This window comes from Dendropsophus ebraccatus, chromosome 4 (assembly GCF_027789765.1).
Source record: "Dendropsophus ebraccatus isolate aDenEbr1 chromosome 4, aDenEbr1.pat, whole genome shotgun sequence".
Taxonomy (NCBI): Eukaryota; Metazoa; Chordata; class Amphibia; order Anura; family Hylidae; genus Dendropsophus; species Dendropsophus ebraccatus.
The window spans coordinates 35,279,710-35,302,168 of NC_091457.1; the positions used below are offsets into that span (position 1 = coordinate 35,279,710).

The following is a 22,459-nucleotide window of genomic DNA, read 5'->3' on the forward strand; positions in this document are numbered from 1 at the left end:
GGGGCATCTATGAGGGTGAGGGGAAAGAGGGGGGCATCTATGAGGGTGGGGGGAAAGAGGAAGGCATCTATGAGAGTGGGGGGAAAGAGGGGGGCATCGTATAATCACTGAAATTGATACTAGTCTAGTTCATACCAAAACGGAATCACAGAATAAAACTAAAATGTAACTTTTATTTGAAAAAATCTAAAAAACCTAATCTAGGATAATACACACAAACATATAGAAAAATACCAAAATTATCGTAAGCTTGTTGACTGACAATGAAAAAACCAAATTGCCGGTTACAAGAGGTCCACACACCAGATCGCTTATAAAGTCTACACTCGGGAGACCCTGATATGTGTGTATCCCGGTCCGTGTGTGGCCAAAAAGAGGGAAGGGATGAACAGCAGGGTGTTAGGTTGAGGTTAGTGGGACCTATAACCTGCAGGGCACCTGATATAACTGTACTGTAATGTATATGGTGTATAGAACCTGTGTAGAGCTGTGGCCACCTCTATATGACTGGATGAGGTGATTTAGTGTACTGGATTTGGTCAGTAACAATATGGTGGTGATGGTAGTGGTTGTGGTGTGGCAGTAATGTTTCCTTCCTATATACTGGTATTACTGGTGATATTGGTCTCAGTATACAGGATTTGGTCGGTAACAGTATGGCGGTAATATGTACGGTGATAATACTTTCTCTTCCAATATGCTGGTGTTATTGGTAATATCTGTCTTGGTGTATATATATATATATATATATATATATATATATATATATATACACACACACACACACCAATAGCATCACTTGGTCGTGAAAGGAGGGGGGGGGGCAAGTTGGCCTCTCGCACCAGGGCCCAGGAGACATTAGCTACGCCCCTGGGTCCAGGGGTGTCCCGGGGATTCCCAGGCAGCACAGGTGACAGGCTCGGAGTGGCTTGGCGTCCGCCGGGGGCCAGGGTAAGTACTTCTGGCGCAGGGACTTCAAGCACTAACAAGCGCTCCTGTGTACAGGCTAGGGGCGGACGCTGAGCTTACTGGTACCAGTGCTTCCGGGGATGCTGCCCCCCCTTGCCACCGTATTGCTGTCCCGGCAGCACAGGTACCGGTGAGCTCAGCGTCCGCCCCCAGCCTGTACTTCCGGCACAGGAGCACTTGTTAGAGATGCACCCTGCGCCGGAAGTACTTGCCCCGGCGGACACTGAGCCACTCTGAACCCAAAACCTGTGCTGCCTGGGAATACCCAGACCGCCCCCCCCCCCCCCCCCCCCCCCGGGAGAAGAGGAGAAGACAGCCGACGGGGGAGTTAGGTGAGTTGTGTTTTTTTTAATTTTCTATCTGCTTTGCAAAGGGGGATAATACAGGGTGGGGCCATCTATGGGGTATATACAGGGGGCCATCTATGAGGGATATACAGGGGGGCCATCTATGGGGGATATACAGGGGGGCCATCTATGGGGGATATACAGGGGGTACATCTATGGGGGATATACAGGGGCACATCTATGGGGGATATACAGGGGGTACATCTATGGGGGATATACAGGGGGGACATCTATGGGGGATATACAGGGGGCCATCTATGGGGAATATACAGGGGGGACATCTATGGGGGATATACAGGGGGGCCATCTATGGGGGATATACAGGGGGCCATCTATGGGGGATATACAGGGGGGACATCTATGGGGGATATACAGGGGGGCCATCTATGGGGATATACAGGGGGCCATCTATGGGGGATATACAGGGGGGTATATATAGGGGGATAATACAGGGGGCCATCTATGGGGGATATACAGGGGGGACATCTATGGGGGATATACAGGGGGGCCATCTATGGGGGATAATACAGGGGGCCATCTACAGGGGATATACAGGGGGGACATCTATTGGGAATATACAGGGGGCCATCTATGGGGGATATACAGGGGGGGCATCTATGGGGGATATACAGGGGGCCATCTATGGGGGATATACAGGGGGCCATCTATGGGGGATATACAGGGGGCCATCTATGGGGGATAATACAGGGGTGCCAATCTATGGTGGATTATACAGGTAGGTATACATAGGGGGATAATACAGGGGGCCATCTATAGGGGGACACCATGAGGGGGCATTTATAAGGGGACCAAATGAGAGGGCATCTATAGGGGGACAACATGGGGGACCATCTTTAAGGGGGATGGACAACACAGGGGGTAATTTATAAGGGGCCAACAAGGGTGGCATCGGTAAGGGGGAATACACAGAGGGGCATATACTATAAGGGGATCACATAGTGTCAGGGCTATCCACTAAACAAGAGGGCAAAGGGTCCAATACAGATGTGCAGTTTGTATAGAGATGAGGATGGTGCCAGAGTGAGGAGCCTAATATGTTTCTCTGGCAGATTCTGTGGATTCGTGGCTCGGAGAAGTTCTAATGGCCCAGGAAGGATGAAGAAGAAAATGAAGGAAACAACTCCGATCAGAGAAGACGTCCCCTGTGAGTCACTTAATATAACTGTACTGTAATTTATATGGTGTACAGAACCTGTGTAGAGCTGAGTGTGTTGATGGCGTAGTGGTCGATTGAGGGGGTGGGGGCCCCAATCAAAAGTTTGCTATGGGGCCCAGCCATTTCTAGTTACGCCCCTGCACCCCCACCCGTGTACCCGGAAGTGTAGTGCATTATACATTACCTGATCCGTGTCGCGCCCGCCCGCCATCTTGCGCCGGCCGCCCTCTGCCGCGTCATCAGCTGCTCAGCCGCGATTGGCTGAGCATAACTGTGCTTGGCCAATCGCGGCTCAGCGGCTGATGACGCGGCCACGTCGTTTGGCACAAGATGGCGGACGCGTGTCGACACGGATCAGGTATGTATAATGCACTACACTTCTGGGTACACGGGTGGGGGTGGTGGGACACGGGGAAGGGGGCCATTCACAGACATAACATACATTACAAAGTTGTATAACTTTGTAATGTGTGTTATTCTGTGAATAATTTTTTACCGCCGCACTACCCCTTTAATTTACAGCTATATCACCGGGCTATCTCCTCTAAAGTCAGCACTGACCTCTCTGACCTCTGAATAGCGGCTTTCACACAGGTCCCGCTGTGTAATCCTTTGTTCTCTGCTGGCGACTAATCTCCCTCCTCCCTTCTCCCCATTCCCCTCTTCAGAGGTTACACAGGGCTCTACTGATGTAAAAGAGTCAGGATTTCATGATAATGAGCAGTTAATGAGAGAAAGAGGGGGGAGCTGGGAAAAGTCTTTTTGAATGCAGATAATGGCATATTTGCCTAATAAACCCTATTACAGAGTTTCTTAAAATCGCCTGTACTATTGTTTTCAGCAAAAAAAAACAAAAACGACAGTGACACTTTAAATGGATTTGTTTTTTCAGATGCTTGGCCTAGAAGGAACAACGTAAACTGGTAAGCTTTGACTTGTAGTATATCCTCATACTGGCCTGCATCTTTGAGTTTATACTACAGCATATCCATTACATTTAGTAGACTCAATATAGCAGAACACAAAGGGGGTATTAGACCATGGCCGGATTAAAGAGGGGGCACAAGGGGCACGTGCCCCTGGGCCTCCACCACTTGGGGGCCCCCACCAACTGGAACCCGGAAGGGGAGTTCTGGAGCAATTTTTTTTTTTTTTTGTTAAGCCCCTCCGCCGCCCCGGCGCTAACATCCGCGCCCGGGCGGTTTTGGGGGGGAGGGGGGGGCTCAGGGGAGTGATGGGTCGGCCGGGAGATCAGGCAGGTACAGAGGCAGGCTGAAAAAGTCTCCCCCATGCAGGGCCGGCGTGAGCTTCCGGTACAGACAGGCCGGAAGCTCACAGTGCAGCCCCGCGATGCCCGAACCTCTCTTCTGTTTGGCAGCGGCGTGATGACGTCACACGCACGCTGCTGAGCGGGGAAGAAGTTCGGGCATCGCGGGGCTGCACTGTGAGCTTCCGGCCTGTCTGTACCGGAAGCTCACGCCGACCCTGCATGGGGGAGACTTTTTCAGCCTGTACCGCCCGCCCTGCTGATCTGCCAGCCGGCTAATCCCCCGGACCCCCGGCTGGTCTCCCTGCCACCCAGCTGATCCCTCAGCCCCCCCACCGCTCACTCTTCCCTCCCTGCCTGTCACCTCAGCTGCCCCCACCCATCCTCACCCCCTGCCACCCCAGCTTACCCCGATCTTCTCCCCCAGCCCCCGATCTTATGCCCATGCAACCCCAGCCGCCCTCCCATCTTCTCCCCCTGCAACCCCAGCCGCCCCCCATCTTCTCCCCCTGCAACCCCAGCCGCCCCCCATCTTCTCCCCCTGCAACCCCAGCCGCCCCCGTCTTCTCCCCCTGCAACCCGAGCCGCCCCCCATCTTCTCCCCCTGCAACCCCAGCCGCCCCCCATCTTCTCCCCCTGCAACCCGAGCCGCCCCCCATCTTCTCCCCCTGCAACCCCAGCCGCCCTCCCATCTTCTCCCCCTGCCACCCCAGCTGCCCGCCCATCTTCTCCCCCTGTTGCCCCAGCTGCCCCCCCTGTTCCCCAGGTTCTCCCCCTCCCCCAGTCGCCCCAGCTGCTCTCCCTGCCCCCCAGCTTCTCCCCCTGCCACCCCATCTTCTCCCCCTCCCCCTGCCACCCCAGCTGCCCTCCCATCTTCTCCCCCTGCAACCCCAGCCGCCCCCCATCTTCTCCCCCTGCAACCCCAGCCGCCCCCATCTTCTCCCCCTGCAACCCCAGCCGCCCCCCATCTTCTCCCCCTGCAACCCCAGCCGCCCCCCATCTTCTCCCCCTGCAACCCCAGCCGCCCTCCCATCTTCTCCCCCTGCAACCCCAGCCGCCCCCCCCATCTTCTCCCCCTGCAACCCCAGCCGCCCCCCCATCTTCTCCCCCTGCAACCCCAGCCGCCCTCCCATCTTCTCCCCCTGCCACCCCAGCTGCCCGCCCATCTTCTCCCCCTGTTGCCCCAGCTGCCCCCCCTGTTCCCCAGGTTCTCCCCCTCCCCCAGTCGCCCCAGCTGCTCTTCCTGCCCCCCAGCTTCTCCCCCTGCCACCCCAGCTGCCCTCCCATCTTCTCCCCCTGTCACCCCAGCTTCTCCCCCTCCCCCTGCCACCCCAGCTGCCCTCCCATCTTCTCCCCCTGTCACCCCAGCTGCTCCTCCTGTTCCCCAGATTCTCCCCCTCCCCGGTCGCCCCAGCTGCTCTCCCTGCCCCCCAGCTTCTTCCCCTCCCCCTGTTGCCCCAGCTGCTATCCCTGCCTCCCTTCCCCAGTCACCCCCAGCTGCCCGCCTGCAGATGAGTTGTGGTCGGAGAAGTCTTCATGATGGCTGCTCCAGATGGAGAAGAAAGCGAAGTGTGAGCAACGGCAATAGGAGAAGACGTCACCTGTGAGTCATTAGTAACTGCACTATAATCACTTCTATACTGTGCAGAGCCTGTGCACCATTGGGGTCTTAATGGGTCAGTGTATCGTTTGCGGTAGTGTACTGACACAGCCCCGGGGTCACTACAGTACACTAGCGCAAATTTTTAAACTAGGACCCAACTACAAGAGGTGCAGGCACTACAACTCCCAGCGTATGCTGAGGGCTGCAGACTGTCAGTAAATGCTGGGCGTTGTAGTGCCTGCAGCTGTTGTAGTTGGGTCCTGGGTGCATTATACACTGGATGCTTTTTGGGAGATCAGAATACATAGATCTGTGGGGGCTCAGTGTAGGGAAGTGACCCCAGAACAGCACTAATAGGGGATAGGGGGAGATGTTTTTGTTCTGTCCCCTATTAGTGATGTTCTGGGGTCACTTCCCTGCACTGAGCCCCCACAGATCTATGTATTCTGATCTGCCACAAGGGATTTGTCACAGATACAGATGAATCCAGGAAAGGAGCGGGTCAGCATGTCACATTTCACTGGTTCTATACTGGTGGGCCCCAGGTGCCCCAGTCCGACACTGGACAGAAGCGGTCCCCAAATTAAGTCCCCGGCCTCCTTCCTTCCTCCATCACGTCTGTTTGATGAGAAGAGCGGGCATCAAGCAAAGCGGCACCCCAGTACCTAGTACTACTGCCAGCCGGGGGGTGCCTCTCAGTAGTACTGGGTGCTGGAGTGCCGGCCTCCAGCTCCCAGTATGCACCATGCAGGTAACCTGTCAGTGCCGAGGGGAAGGGGGGGGGGGGAGGGCGCCTCAGCATGCAAAGTGCCTAGGGCAGCATGAACTCTAAATACAGGCCTGGGTGTAGGGTTAACTGTGTGTTGACACATCTCCCGCCCGGCAGGCTCCTCAGACTTCCCCCTGATAGAGGCTTCCTGGAGGATCCCGAACAACACTCTCCTGCTGCGACCCCACCCCCCACCCCCCTCCTCCCCTCTGACCTCACTGAGGAGAGGACAGTGCGCCGACGGGACCTCAAGTGGTAGGAAACCTGATTTCTTTAGCTGGACGATCTGTCACAGCGGCTGCCATGCTGAAGGAACCAGGAGAGAAGAGAGAAGACCCATCCCCCGCCCAGATCAGGTGAGTATGAGTGGACATTACAGCAGGGGTATATACTATGGAGGACATTACAACAGGGGTATATATACCATGGGGGACATTACAGCAGGGGTATATATACCATGGGGGACATTACAGCAGGGGTATATACTATGGAGGACATTACAGCAGGGGTATATATACTATGGAGGACATTACAGCATGGGGTATATACTATGTATGGGGACACATATCAGAGCAGGGGGTATATACTATGTATGGGGACATTACAGCAGGGGGCATATACTGTACTATGTATGGGGTCACATATCAGAGCAGGGGGCATATACTATGGGGGCACATTCGAGAAGGTGGTATATACTATGGGGGCACATTAGAGCAGGGGGTATATACTATGTATGGGGACACATATCAGAGCAGGGGGCATATACTATGTAAGGGGGCATATACTATGGAGGCACATCAGAGCCCATTCTGATGGAGACACATATTAGAAATGGGGTATATACTATGTATGGGGACACATATCAGAGCATGGGCCATATACTATGGAGGCACATTAGAGCAGGGGGTATATACTATGGGGGCACATTACAGCAGGGGGCACAGCAGGGCTGAACATTATTACTATATGATGGCACAGCAGGGGGGCAATATTACTATAGGTGGGCACAACATTAGGACTTTATTACTATACGGAGGCACAACAGGAGATATTATTACTATATGTGGGCACAGGGGACATTATTACTATATGGGAGCACAGCAGAGGATGCTACATACAGGGGACAACCCACACACTCATTAAGAAAAAAGGGAAGGAAATTGAAGGAAATGTGCGGAGCCTGAGATGTTTGTCTTGCAGGTTGTAAAGAGAAGAATTGTAGCTGCAAGAAATCATCCTGGAGGAAAAGGAAAGTGACACCTGAGATTAAGAAGACGTCACCTGTGAGTCACTAAATTACATGTTTTTTCTTTGTTTTTTTGTAGAAAACTATTTGGTAGGGGGCCCTGAAGTGAAAAGGGAAATATTGCTCTTTGCCATAATACACACACTGCTTTTTAATAGCAGCGTTTTACTGTATCAGCTGAAATTGTGGCAAAACTGCATGAGAAAATAATTCTGTAGTCTGTGTGCAGCATATGGTATATACTGTATACAGTCTGTGTGCAGCATGTGGTATATACTGTATATAGTCTGTGTGCAGCATATGATATATAGCCTGTGTGCAGCATATAGTATATACTGTATATAGTCTGTGTGCAGCATATGGTATATACTGTATATACTCTGGGTGCAGCATATGGTATATACTGTATATAGCCTGTGTGCAGCATATGGTATATACTGTATATAGTTTGTGTGCAGCATATAGTATATACTGTATATAGTCTGTGTGCAGCATATGGTATATACTGTATATAGTCTGTGTGCAGCATATGGTATATACTGTATATAGCCTGTGTGCAGCATATGGTATATACTGTATATAGCCTGTGTGCCGCATATGGTATATACTGTATATAGCCTGTGTGCAGCATATGGTATATACTGTATATAGCCTGTGTGCAGCATATGGTATATACTGTATATAGCCTGTGTGCAGCATATGGTATATACTGTATATAGCCTGTGTGCAGCATATGGTATATACTGTATATAGCCTGTGTGCAGCATATGGTATATACTGTATATAGCCTGTGTGCAGCATATGGTATATACTGTATATAGCCTGTGTGCAGCATATGGTATATACTGTATATAGCCTGTGTGCAGCATATGGTATATACTGTATATAGCCTGTGTGCAGCATATGGTATATACTGTATATAGCCTGTGTGCAGCATATGGTATATACTGTATATAGCCTGTGTGCAGCATATGGTATATACTGTATATAGCCTGTGTGCAGCATATGGTATATACTGTATATAGTCTGTGTGCAGCATATGGTATATACTGTATATATTCTGTGTGCAGCATATGTCATATAGCCTGTGTGCAGCATATGGTATATACTGTATATAGTCTGTGTGCAGCATATGATATACAGTATAGCCTGAGAGCAGTGGATGATATATAGCCTGTGTGCAGCATATGATATATAGCCTGAGAGCAATGTATGGTGTGTATCCTATGTATGTCATATTCTGCACACAGGCTATATATGCCATATCATGGGCTGCACACAGCTGTGTATTTTAATCCTTTGGGTATGTTCACATGTACCATATCCGCTATATATTCTACACAGCCTTTAAGTACTTTCTGGTTGCTCCTTACTGCTTCAGGTATTGTACATGGTTGGGAACTGCAGATGGGACTTAGACTTGCAAGTCCAGGTTCCTTCAGCGATTCACATCTGCATATGCTGCTGTGGGGGCTAACACAGGGGGCAGGAGAGCACAGAAAGTACTGAAGGGCTATGTTCTCGCATTGCATTATTAACATAAACACAAAGTGGGAATACACCCTGAGTGGGAATACACCCCTCCCCATCCTGTCTCTAGGGCCTGGCATCTTCCTCTGGACTGCAGCCTGTAGTGACCATCACATGCAAAACAGAGGAGGATGCTGAGCCACACAGCCAGGAGTGAGGAGGGGTAGGTGCTAAGTCTGCTACAGTAAATAGCCACCTGTATAGATCGCTGTATGGGATATATTTGGGGGAAAAAAATGGGGGGGGCCCCCAACAAAATTTTTGCCCAGGGCCTCCACCAACCTTAATCCGGCCCTGTATTAGACTACATTCAGTCTATTAAACTTGATAGGCGTGCCTTGGTTATTCCAAAGTATGCATCAAAATGCTGATGTTACCAGCAATGTAACCCAAAATGTCATGTTAATAGGGCCTTAAAGAGGTTTTCAATGAGAAAACAATTAAAGGGGTAGTTCACAAAAAAAAATTCTTTCAAATCAACTGGTGCCAGAGATTTGTAATATACTTCTTTTAAAAAATCTCCTGTCTTCCAGGTCTTATCAGCTGCTGTATGTCCTGCAGGATGTGTTGTATCATTTCCAGTCTGACCCAGCGCTCTCTGCTGCCACCTCTGTCCATGACAGGAACTTTCCAGAGTAGTAGCAAATCCCCATAGAAATCATCTCCTGCTCTCCAGACTGAAAAGAATACCACTTCCTGCAGGACTTACAGCAGTTGATAAGTACTGGAAGACTGGAGATTTTTAATAGAAGTAAATTACAAATTTCTGGTACTTTATGGTGCCAGTTGAAATTATTTTTTTGTGAACTATCCCTTTAATAGCCTATTCACAGCATAGGCTATCAATAGTTGATCGGTAGGGTATTGGGTGTTGGCACAGAAGTTTGGTGCCCGCACTACAGTGAGAATGGTGCCAGAACCTTTTGTTGGCTCTTGTCCCTGGGTGGTGGAGGCACCAGAATACTGCAGCCTCAGCTTGTATTCACTTTTTTTTAGGAGCAAAGGCTGCAGTACCCTGGCTACTAAACAGCTGATCGGCAGGCGTTTTGCCACCGATCAATTATTGATTGCCTAGCCTGTGAATAGGCCATTAATTGGATTATCCTGGACGACCCCTTTAAAGAAACAGAGGGGGTAAATGTAGTGGAGCTGCACTTAGCAAACAATCACAACTAAGTGGTTGGGAACTACTGTTGTATGGAGCTACATTGGTAAGGTATAACTACAAGGTATGGTAATATCATACTCATAGCAAATAATCTACAGTATTTAAATTAATATAGTTTGCTACATTAATTTATATCTAGTGACAGTTCTTTGTTTCCTTGCCATTTCGAATAAATCTCACGTTGTTGTAACGTGATTATTTATTGCCCCTACAAGCACTTTAACATAGCTAACAGCATTACAATCATTTCCAAAGGCGTGCCCATACTGGTGTATGCACAGACACTTTATAATGCGTTTGTCAGCTCTTTTTTGGACACATAGACGGAGGGCAGCAGCAACTATACTGCTAATATACAACTTTTCACCAGTGGTCACCTGAGTGGTTCCTATGCCACAAACAGGGAAAGTTACCAATAAGATACAAATAGAAGGCAATGGAATGGATCCAGAAGGTCGGGGACTGTAAACTGTAACAAGGTAAGCAATCGGGGAACCCTAAGCTTTTTAATAATGAGAAAATCATATTTTTGGGGTTTGGCTACACACTGTGTGAACATAGCCTCAGACTGTATATGAGTGAGATGTAGTAAATCTGGGTCACTGTGTGAACATTGACTAAGAATAGCTGCTGCCTCAATCTGCAGGTGCAAAGAAAGTGACATCAATCTGATCATTTTCAATCTGAAACAGTCTATCTATTCATGTCTATATACTGTAATGGTTTTTGATAGATCTATAGATCTGTAATCTATCCAGTGGGCTTCATCTTTCAGGCACTAAAATCCCAATCACTCAAAATAGGAAGTCCTGATGCCCCAATCCAATTTTCAGAATTGCTCAATAGGGACTAGATCAACCTGGAATAAGACCTCGCTTTTTAGGAACCTATGGTACCTACTCCATGTATTGTTCATATCTATCTATCTATCTATCTATTGGTCCACCTATCTTATACAGTGTCTATCCATGTCAAACAGCCATAAATTATAAAAAAAAAAAATCATCTCTCCCTGAAGAAAATCTAATATAGCATAGACTGTATGACGCGGTTTGTGTTTTATTTCATTTCCTGAGTGGCTGGATAATGATTTGCTGACAGCAGAAAGAAATGAGAGTAAGATGAGCATAGAACAATACACAGGGGGAAAGGTGAATGGAAAGAAGGGGGGGGGACAGGGAAATCTGGAGTCAGAGAAAGAGCAGAGAGGATGGGTTGGTTTGACAGGAGGGAAAATGTAGATGAGACAGATATTTATTAGCCAGAGATAAAGAGAGAGGAAAAGATGAGAGACGGTATATAACAAGCAGCAATGGAGAGAGACTGGGATATACAAGGCAGAATTAGGAGACATACGGCAGAGACAGATACACATGGGAGCAAGCCTACAGAGACTGTAACCAAGGACACCCACATAGCGCCTCTGTCACCATATGCCTCACTCACAAAACTATCGAAGCCCTAGCTGGTGCCAAGAACATGTTAAAAAATAGCATAATATACTGAATAATGACCATGGAGGCACAAATAATGTATTGAATGATACATAGCCATTTAGATTGTATTACCTGGCTATATGGTATGAGGTATATGGTATAAGAAGAGTATATTGTCAGCATGCAGGCTTCACTGAATGTTATCAATGAGCTAGATGTCGGGTTTACAATATATGGTGACACCTTGCCTTATTTTAGAAGGAATGCTAAAAATAAAAATGATAAGAAATCGTCTCTATTAAAATGCATTGGGAAGAAATCTCAAGTATGTTTGAAATTATAGTATGTCCTCCATGTTGTAATATTGATAGTTCCCCTTCCATGTGCTGAAAATGGCAGCAACTCACTTCAGAAGTTCACACGCCAAACCAGGCTTCTGTTGACTGGAGCCATGGCCTATACGTAATGTGATGGGACTATGGACTTGTCCATTCGGTGCGGGGAGGGACCCCAGAGTTTCCTGGCAAGATTTTTAACTTTTTTTTTACTATTTTACCTTTTTTTATCAGTTTTATTTTAGGAAGTTAGCTTGAGACTCCCCTTTATGATCTATGAAGAGAGAGGCCATCTGTGTATTACATGGTCAGTCATCATTTTACAGCACTTGCAGCCTATCTTTTTAAAGGGATCTGTCATCAGTTTTATGCTGATTAAACTATGGGTATTAAAACATCAATGAGCCAGTCATGTCCTCAGAGTGGTCATAACACAGTAACCCTGTGCACTCAGTGTACTACGGACAGATAATAAGAATCTAAGAATTATAATCGGTGAATGAAACTTGCAGCACCCACAAAAAACTGCTGACAGGGCTAGATAGTTGGCCTGGAAATATGTTGAATCGTGCCTATCTTGATATCAATAGCATTATACTTAGAAAAAATGTTTTAACATGCTCGCATGTCTTATGCTGATTAGGTGCCAAGTGTCCTCCAGCTGTTTTTTAGTATCCTAAGCTTTGGGCAGAAAACATTCCAAACGCTTCCTTACTGTCCTTGAGTGACAGCTTTGGTGGCCCACTGTGTCATAGGAGGGGATGAAGCCATTAGAACAGAGGGAGAAGTTTTGTAGGATTTACTGCCCAAACAACAGGATACTTGCCTGCATAGGGAACGCCCAGTGGACCCTTAGCATCTAATTAGCATATGGCACTTGAGTGTTTAAAGGGATTCAAATATTCCAGTACTCACCTGCCGCCTATCACCCACAGATGCCATTCTGTGCTGGTCCCTTCTGTCAGTGCCTCCTGTGAGGAAATAGCCACTCAGCCAATCACAGGCCTCAATAGTGACCCAGCAAGTGATTGGCTGAGCAGGCATTTCCTGTGTGTCACAACAGAGAACAGAAAGCACTGACAGCAGGTAGTGGCACCGGCAGAACAGTGGGATGAGTGGCAGGAGAGTATAGGTTTCTTTATTTCTTTCCTAAGCACATTTAAATGTAAAACATTTCTCCATTAAGCGCCTTTAAATTTTATGTTTCTTGGTTATGCTACTCCTGTGTCCATTAACATATACGTATAATTAAACTTATTTTTATGTAACCTATCTAGCGCTGTCATGTTTTGTGAAGGTCATAGTTTCCCTTTAACTATTTGTATCCTGCTACTTCTTTCTTTGTCCATCATGACAAAGCCAAATAGCTAAAGAAAACTCACATCCAAATATAAGTCAATGTGTATATACTGGTAAAAGGCAGCTCGTGTCTCTGCGCTGTAAATTAAGAATGGAGCCATGCTGTGCTTTATAGTATTTGCATCCTTATTGTGCGTGCACTCAGCTAAGGAGAGGCACTAGCATGCAGTGCACATTAATATTTAACATCAGGATGGAGGGTGTATGGAATATGCCACAATGAATGCTCTGCATTATATAAGAATAACACTGTCTGCCTAGGTAGTGCACATACTGCATAGTGGTTAGCATCTCCCAGAAGACTGTGGGAGAATAGAAGCGAGAGAAGTGGGAAGGATAAAGGCAGGATGGACCCGGCCTCTAGAATGGTATTATAAAAGATGATAATGTTATCTGTACAGTTAGAGCTATTGATCTGAGGATCAGCATCACGGAGAGTGAAAGGAGGGGCAGGGAGGATGGATGAGCTGGAAGGGAGAGAGAAGTAAAATAGATATGGAGGGTGGCAACGTAAAATGGTCAGGAGGAGAAGGCTGAGACATGTAGACAGAATGATGAAACAAGGGGCTTAGTGATCAAATCCTTTTCAATAAGATCATTTCGTTTTGCATAATTATGTGGAAACAGCAGGAAAATACCGTATACAGTATAATAGTAATGACAGATGAAGTCATGGAAAAACAGATAATGCAAGATCACGATGAGTATAGGCCTGCAGTAGTCATAGGCTTCATATTGGGTTATGCAGGGTGCCCTTACACAGATGTTGCTGAGCTGAGTTTCTCATTGGCACAAACCACCACTGGGGCCTGTATTATATAAACTGACAGTTATCATTATACACAAATAATGCAGCCCAGGATTCAGCTCTGCTACATCTGGAGGTCAGATGGGTTAGGCAACCAAGGAAATCCTCCAGTAATGGCAGTCTAAAATTATTTATGATCAGCTGAATAGGAGACATTAAGCAGTGGCAGGACACTTAGGAAGACAAGCGTACCTTTCAGAGGAGGTAAGGGTGTTAGCTCTTGTTGCTTGCTCTGGTAGCGGAACTGAGAGGAGCTGTGTGATCTTCTCTGACGGGAGCGAGGAAGAGTGCGACGAGAAAAGCCATCTACTTTGTCTGCAGCCAAGACGGGGGAAAGTCCTGGGGAGGATGGACTGGTGGGGGTAATGGGAAGCTTGGTCTCCATTAGTATGTTCAAGGCAGCAGCAGTAGGAAGATGTTGGTGGTTGTTGGCGCCGCTGAAGATGATGGACACACACTGGGGAACTATTAGTAGTCTAGGCCCAGGTGGGTCCTAGTGGAAGCAGGATCACCCATGGGCAGCAAATGGAGCAGCTGGAAGAAGAAAATATGATTAACTATCCCACGCACTATATGGAAATGAAAGGATTTACCAAGCAATACTATATATGCCGCAAAGTAACATTGTAGATTACAGAGATGTAATCTACAAAGAGTCCCTATAAGCATAGTAATATATGCCAACTGATGCCCTAAACTTGGGGGCAAATGCCTAGTACTGGGTAATATAATCTCGTCCCACATATAAAGCAATGGAAGATAAAAGGCTGTGTCATTTAAGATGTCTGTCACTAAAATGTACGAAGATACTGCAGTGAAGATGCCCATGACTTGCTATAACACAAGGAGGATGAACTAGGTCGCATTCTCCTGTTTGCATCATGTGTTGCAGGATTTGTGCTGACAAACTTCTCGTGGCCCAGTCCTAGATGTCCCCGGTCTACACCGCTGCCATGGTCATCCTCAGGCCTTAATATATGCTGCAGTCAGTGTCAATTTTAAGAAGACGTATGCCTATATTAGCACATATTAAAGTGCCAGATCCTTCATTACAAGTCTGTACATTATAATGCATAACAAACCCAAATGACAAAATACATACAAAACTAGGATGTAAAAATCTGTGTTGAAATCTGCATTGGCTTCATGGGCAACTTCAGGGTTTTTTTTTTTAATTGACATTTCAGACTAAAATTGCATTCATGAACAATGATTTTACAGTGATTTTAGGCAATAGAAATCCTTTGTGTAATACCACCCCCCTCCCATCATAAGGGATAACTTACAGCTGCAGCTTTGCCTATAGGCTCTTCCTTTAATAATTCACCTTCCCGTGAAGATCTTTGTATGGAATCTGCATCCAGTGTCTAACTGATCAATGAAGATTGGGCCGCGAGCAGGATGAAATTTTAATTTACAGTCCAACGAAATCCGGATCACTTGGCCCAAACGTCCCAAGGCAAAGCCAAGTATTTTCCGCCTCTCCTCGAGATGTGTAGAAGTAGATCCTTCAAGACGTTCTAGAATAAGCACAGATGATTCCCACACAAGGCAGCACCATGCAGAATTTACGCAATTCCTGATATAAATATATATGGTTTGGTTATATATTGGAAAACCAATTCTGTGGTTTATAGAGTTAATGCTATATCCTCGGGCTGTACACAGCTGTCAGTATTCCAGAGAATGAAACCCCCTCTAGGACACAGAGAAACCAACGTACGGGCTGAGCACAATCCAGGAGAATAATATATTCAGGAAATTGATATTGGCAGCCGGTGTGGTGTACTGAACCAGTGCATTCCGATTTTTTTTAATAGGACTTGAGGCCTGGCGATTCTGCATTAACCCTTCAACCACCTCTGAGCCAGGAGCATCAATATGAATGAAAATCCAGCTGCAGATGAAGTAACGTAAGGTAGAATCACCTTTTCCCTTCTAGCTTTCCTGTGGGATCAGGTGGAGGAGCATAAAATAATTCTGGCATTGCATTGAGATGAGCCCCAGCCCCGCTTGTGGGACCTGTAATTATAAGAAATTCTGCAGGATGGTAATTATAGAAGGAGCTGGCACAGCTGAGACCGTCTGTACTCAATAGGTTCCTAGTTTTAGGTTTTCCTCCTTTATGGGATTTTGCATAGGCCCCTGTGACCCTCCTTTCCGTCAACCTGTCCTTGATCCATAGAAGCCGTCTTCACGGGATTGGAATGCTCTGCAGTTTCCCTGTCTCCGGTTAATAGGCAGATGCAATGATTATATGGAATTAGGAGGATTCCCCTGTTTTTCTCCTTCAACAAGACAAGCCTTGGTTTATCTCTAGCTGCAGGATCAGTACAATGACAAAACCCAAACCTATTCCTCCCCCCTGCACTTCTCCCAAAATGTCATGTGACCATGAATGAGCAGGCGATTGGCCTTTTAATAATAGGGTCTGCGTCACTGCTGGGGGGTGATGTCACTTCTCTATAAAACCATTGGTTGCAGTCATGCTGGATTTAAAGAGACAGCTGCCTGTGCAGTAGTGCTGTGCTGCTCTATTAAGAGTGAGGAAGCCGTGTGTATGGAGAAGATACATGTATACCATAGCAATACACATTTCTAGCTACTACTGAGTAGTAGTCAAACACATGTGAATATTCTAAAGGCACAATAGCAAAATGTTCATACAGATCTATACCTACAAACACAGGGTGAAGCTCCCATCTCTATGTCTGCATTTCTGCAACTGCAAATGCATCTTATATAATTGTCTACAGTGTATGGGTAGAAATTCATTGTTGTTTATTCATCGATTTATATATGTATACTATTCATTTATATATACCCATTCACATTATTTTTAGCCGTGTTATTATTATTATTTTTTTTTTGTATTGTTATATATTGCCAAAATTTGCAGAAATGTTACAACCTAGGGCCCCATTCACATCACATTTTAGGTAAGCACCACCGGTATACATTGTAATACTGTCAAGAAGGTGTTTCGATATATACAGTGATGCACCTGCAACACGGCCAGGTGTTAGTAGACCAAATGTAGTAACTAAACAGGTTGAAATGGTTTAGGCACTCAGGTACCTATACTGGAGAAGAAGTGTACAGATAGACAATATTAGCTTTATGTATATATGTATGTGCATATACATATACATCTATATTTAGATTTTGCATAATGTAAATGTTAATTTTATACAAACAATTCCGTTGTGAAAAAATACCCATATAGGGGGAGATTTATCAAACATTGTGTAAAGTGAAACTGGCTCAGTTGCCCCTAGCAACCAATCAGATTTCATATCTCAAAGACTCTTTGGAAAATGAAAGGTGGAATCTGATTGGTTGCTAGCGGCAACTGAGCCAGTATCACTTTACACCTTGTTTGATAAATCTCCCCCTCAGTTCCTACTTAGTTAGTTGGGAATGTTGTTAAATCTATCGCCAGTTGGGAAATCATGAGACCACGCCCCTTTTTTTAACATTTTCCCCTGCAGTCTGAAGACTATGCCAGGTTGTCACTCAATTTGTGGCAAACTTTACGCACATTACGATGCATTTCCACAGCACCACAGTTTAGGTACAAAACCCAAAATTTTATTGTCGGGTTCGCAATAGTAAGAGGCTATTCACACGTCCTGTGAAAAGTCTGTAATTGTGGTCGATGTGCTACGAACCGGACTTTGGAGCCTATGGCATCATTGTAGCAGACTAGAATGAGGGGAAATCAGGGATAAGTGAGGGAATGCTGAATGAATAATAAAATCCTTGTCACAGGCTGAGTAAATGCAACTCTCCTACTGAGGTGAAACCGCCACGGAGGTTAAGAGGGGGACTGCACCTAGGTGTAATGTGGTGATTGATGGTGAACCTTGTAGTTTCCCCCCTAGGGTTTCTCTATTACTGCAGCCTGAGGTGTTGGTGGAGACGTTCCTTGATGTTGGTGAGGTGAAGAGAAAGCGAACAACAGAGAGTCCAGGTTAACATGGGGCAACAGCAACGCTTTCATTGGTAAATAGGCACAATCTTAGGGCCCTTTTACACAGAAAGATTATCTGACAGATTATCTGCCAAAGATTTGAAGCCAAAACCAGGAACAGACTATAAACAGAGATCAGGTCATACATGAAAGCCTGAGATTTCTCCTCTTTTCAAATCCATTCCTGGCTTTGGCTTCAAATCTTTGGCAGATAATCTGTCAGATAATCTTTCTGTGTAAAAGGGCCCTAATGCTACGTTTACACGGAACAATTATAGGGGGGAATTTTCGCGATAACGATCGAATTCGAACGATAATCGGCGAACAATCGAAAAATCGTTCATTTTGATCTTTTAACATGTTCATAAATCGTCGTTCGCAAAAAATTCGCCGATCGTTCCGTGTAAACAGTCGTTTGCTGATTTTACCTATGTGTGAGATAGGCTTAAGCGATCACAAAACAAACTTTCTGTACGATATATCGTTCCATCTAAACGCTGATCGTTATAAAAAAAAAATCGTTACTTCGAAATCATTAATCGTACGATCGGGCCAATAATCGCCTCGTGTAAACTTAGCATTATGGTGCTTTTAAACAGGCAGATTTATCTGACCAATTTTGGAAGCCAAAATCAGGAATGGACTTAAAAAGACAGGGAATCTCAGTCTTTCCTTTATGACCTGCACCCTGTTTATAGTCTGTTCCTGGCTTTGGCTTCAAAAATCTGTCAGATAAATCTCTCTGTGTAAACGCACCATTAGGGACCGTTTACACACACAGATTATCTGACAGATATCTGCCAGATTTTTGCAGCCAAAACAAGAAATGGATTTGAAAAAAAAAGAGAAATCTCAGTCTTTTCTTTATGACCTGTTCCCTGTTTATAGTCCATTCCTGGCTTTGGCTGCAAAATCTGTCAGATAATCTGTGTGTGTAAACTGACCCTAATGCTACGTTTACACGGAACGATTATCGGGCGAATTTTCGCGATAACGATCGAATTCGTACGCGTAAACGCTGCGAACGATCGAAAAATCGTTCATTTTGATCTTTTAACATGTTCATAAATCGTCGTTCGTCGATCGCAAAAAATTCGCCGATCGTTCCGTGTAAACAGTCGTTCACTGATTTTACCTATGTGTGAGATAGGCTTAACCGATCGCAAAACGATCGCAAAACGAATTTTCTGTACGATATATCGTTCCATCTAAACGCTGATCGTTATAAAAAAAAATCGTTACTTCAAAATCGTTAATCGTACGATCGGACCAATAATCGCCTCGTGTAAACTTAGCATTATGGTGCGTTTACACAGACAGATTTATCTGACAGATCTTTGAAGCCAAAACCAGGAACAGACTATAAACAGAGATCAGGTCATAAAGGAAAGACTGGGATCTATCCTCTTTTCAAATCCATTCCTGGCTTTGGCTTCCAAAATCTGTCAGATAAATCTTTCTGTGTAAACGCACCATTAGGGTCCATTTACACAGAAAGATTATCTCACAGATTATCTGCCAAAGATTTGAAGCCAAAGCCAGGACAGGCCAAACAGGCCTAAAAATCTGTTTCATCTGGCCACACATCACCTCTTGTAAATAGGGAATGTGCAATCGTCATTGATGAAAGTGAAAGGCTGCGAGACCGCTCATCTGTGTGCACAAAGATTGAGCTGCGCCAATCTACTTGATTGATCCTTATGTGTTCTCCCATTCTAAAAGAAAACTTACAATGTTCATTGTTATAATGAAGCAAAAACCTTGCTGGCCAGTGAACACAGCCTTTATGTATTGTTGCTCCTGTATTATCCACAGCCCCCACAGCTTTAACTTCCAACACAGCAGTGAAGTAATAATCCCTTCAACTGGCACATATTGATCCAGTGTATTCAACAAATAGTCCCAATACCAGATTAGCAGGAAATTATCTGATATTCTGGAATGACAGAATAGGTTTTTGACAATCCCTAGCCCATTGGTCATCTAATCTTCTTCTGGCAAGACAATAATGCCTGTCTGCACAACAGAGCATGTGGCACTAACAAGCCTATGTGACCTCTGCACTACAGTACATGCAGTATGCAGATTTATAGACAGCGAGTAATACATAAATTTTCATTTTAAATAAAATACTCCCAGAAATATAATTAAAGTCTGCCTAGGATCCACTGTGAGTTAGACGTTGACAAAAAGGGGCCACCCTGTTGTTTCCCTATTTATGTTCCGATCAGGGCCGTTTTAATACACTGGTGGGCCCAGTGCACAGACCTCAAGAGTGGGCCCCCTCTCCTTATAAAGCTTAACTGAGTTATATTTATCAGGTATTCTCACTGGTGCATTATACTCAGTGCATCAGGTTTTATCACAAGTTATAAAAAGGGAGTATGGTCGGGGAGCATTCCTATGTCAGGTACAATACCCCTAAATCTTTATGAATAATGAAGAGTGAAGCTAGTGGGGGCACGTACAGACCTAATATCACCACTGGAACAGTTTCTGGCTATAACAGGTTCCCACTGTAGGGAGTATGGGTGTATAAGCTCTTGTGTCCCCCCAGTCCTCCTCCTAGTCTGTAGGAGGAGGACTGGGGGGACACAAGAGCTTACACACTAGGAGGACTGGGGACATAGGAGCTTACAGACTAGGAGGACTGGGGGGACACAGAAGCTTACAGGCTAGGAGGAGGACTGGGGGGACACAGGAGCTTACAGACTAGGAGGAGGACTGGGGGGACATAGGAGCTTACAGACTAGGAGGACTGGGGGGACACAGAAGCTTACAGGCTAGGAGGAGGACTGGGGGACACAGGAGCTTACAGACTAGGAGGAGGACTGGGGGGACATAGGAGCTTACAGACTAGGAGGACTGGGGGGACACAGGAGCTTACAGACTAGGAGGAGGACTGGGGGGACATAGGAGCTTACAGACTAGGAGGAGGACTGGTGGGACATAGGAGTTTACAGACTAGGAGGAGGACTGGGGGGACATAGGATCTTACAGACTAGGAGGACTGGGGGGACATAGGATCTTACAGACTAGGAGGACTGGTGGGACATAGGAGCTTACAGACTAGGAGGAGGACTGGTGGGACATAGGAGTTTACAGACTAGGAGGAGGACTGGGGGGACATAGGATCTTACAGACTAGGAGGACTGGGGGGACATAGGATCTTACAGACTAGGAGGACTGGTGGGACATAGGAGCTTACAGACTAGGAGGAGGACTGGGGGGACATAGGATCTTACAGACTAGGAGGACTGGGGGGACACAGGAGCTTAAAGACTAGGAGGACTGGGGGACATAGGAGCTTACAGACTAGGAGGAGGACTGGGGGACACAGGAGTTTACAGACTAGGAGGAGGACTGGGGGGGGCACAGGAGCTTACAGACTAGGAGGAGGACTGGGGGGGACACAGGAGCTTACAGACTAGGAGGACTGGGGGGACACAGGAGCTTACAGACTAGGAGGACTGGTGGGACATAGGAGTTTACAGACTAGGAGGAGGACTGGGTGGACATAGGATCTAACAGACTAGGAGGAGGACTGGGGGGACACAGGAGCTTAAAGACTAGGAGGACTGGGGGACATAGGAGCTTACAGACTAGGAGGAGGACTGGGGGGACATAGGATCTTACAGACTAGGGGGAGGACTGGGGGGACATAGGATCTTACAGACTAGGAGGACTGGTGGGACATAGGAGTTTACAAACTAGGAGGAGGACTGGGGGGACATAGGATCTTACAGACTAGGAGAAGGACTGGGGGGACACAGGAGCTTACAGACTAGGAGGAGGACTGGGGGGACACAGGAGCTTACACACTAGGAGGACTGGGGGGGGACATAGGAGGTTACAGACTAGGAGGAGGACTGGGGGACACAGGAGTTTACAGACTAGGAGGAGGACTGGGGGGCACAGGAGCTTACAGACTAGGAGGAGGACTGGGGGGCACAGGAGCTTACAGACTAGGAGGACTTAGGGGCTTACAGACTAGGAAGAATGACTCAGTCCTTCTAGTCTGTAAGATCTTATGACCCCCCTTCATACTAAGACTAAGATCCTGGGAAAGCTGGGTGGCCTCAGTCATACAACAATATAAGATGCAGGAAAGCTGGGTGACTTCTGAATGGCAGTAAGTGTTAAAATACCACCCGCGGTCTGTGCCAGGGGCGGGGCTTGAGACCAGGGCAGGGCTTATCAGGACATACTCCGGACAGGTCCGGTGGGCAAATCCTCTGTCAGTGGGCCCCCAGCTTTAATTCGCCACCTCCACACACCCCCAGCTTGCTACTACTTACATGCATGGTGCAGGTGCTGCTCCCCAGCCTCCACACACTCTGCCTGGGGAGAGACTGGATGCTTGTGAAGTCGGCACTGCCTCCTGGGCTCCCCCGCAGACAGGGCCAGCAGAGCATGTAGTGCAGCCTGTAGCTGCTTCCTGTAAGACCCGGTCACTGTGCACTGTGCAGGGT

The 22,459-nt window shown here is 46.6% G+C and overlaps 2 protein-coding genes across 4 annotated transcripts in view; one reads left to right on the top strand and one right to left on the bottom strand.

The window, feature by feature from the left end:
* The window catches only part of PPP2R5B (protein phosphatase 2 regulatory subunit B'beta), a 93,288-nt gene that overhangs the window by 57,016 nt on the left and 13,813 nt on the right, over positions 1-22,459 (bottom strand). The window contains exons 1-2 of one of the 2 annotated variants that reach the window (XM_069965524.1): positions 15,301-16,344; positions 14,207-14,548 (exon numbers count right to left, since the gene is read on the bottom strand). In XM_069965524.1, the coding sequence (XP_069821625.1) occupies positions 14,207-14,399 (193 nt within the window). In that variant the 5' untranslated portion in view covers positions 14,400-14,548; positions 15,301-16,344. Of the gene's footprint in view, positions 1-14,206; positions 14,549-15,300; positions 16,345-22,459 lie in introns of those variants that run through there. The other variant, XM_069965525.1, reaches the window with a different exon arrangement.
* Positions 10,401-22,459, top strand: part of LOC138788054 (solute carrier family 22 member 6-B-like) — a 63,458-nt gene continuing 51,399 nt past the window's right edge. The window contains exon 1 of one of the 2 annotated variants that reach the window (XM_069965520.1): positions 10,401-10,555. The gene's annotated coding sequence lies outside the window, so the exon portion shown is untranslated. Of the gene's footprint in view, positions 10,556-15,860; positions 15,933-22,459 lie in introns of those variants that run through there. The other variant, XM_069965523.1, reaches the window with a different exon arrangement.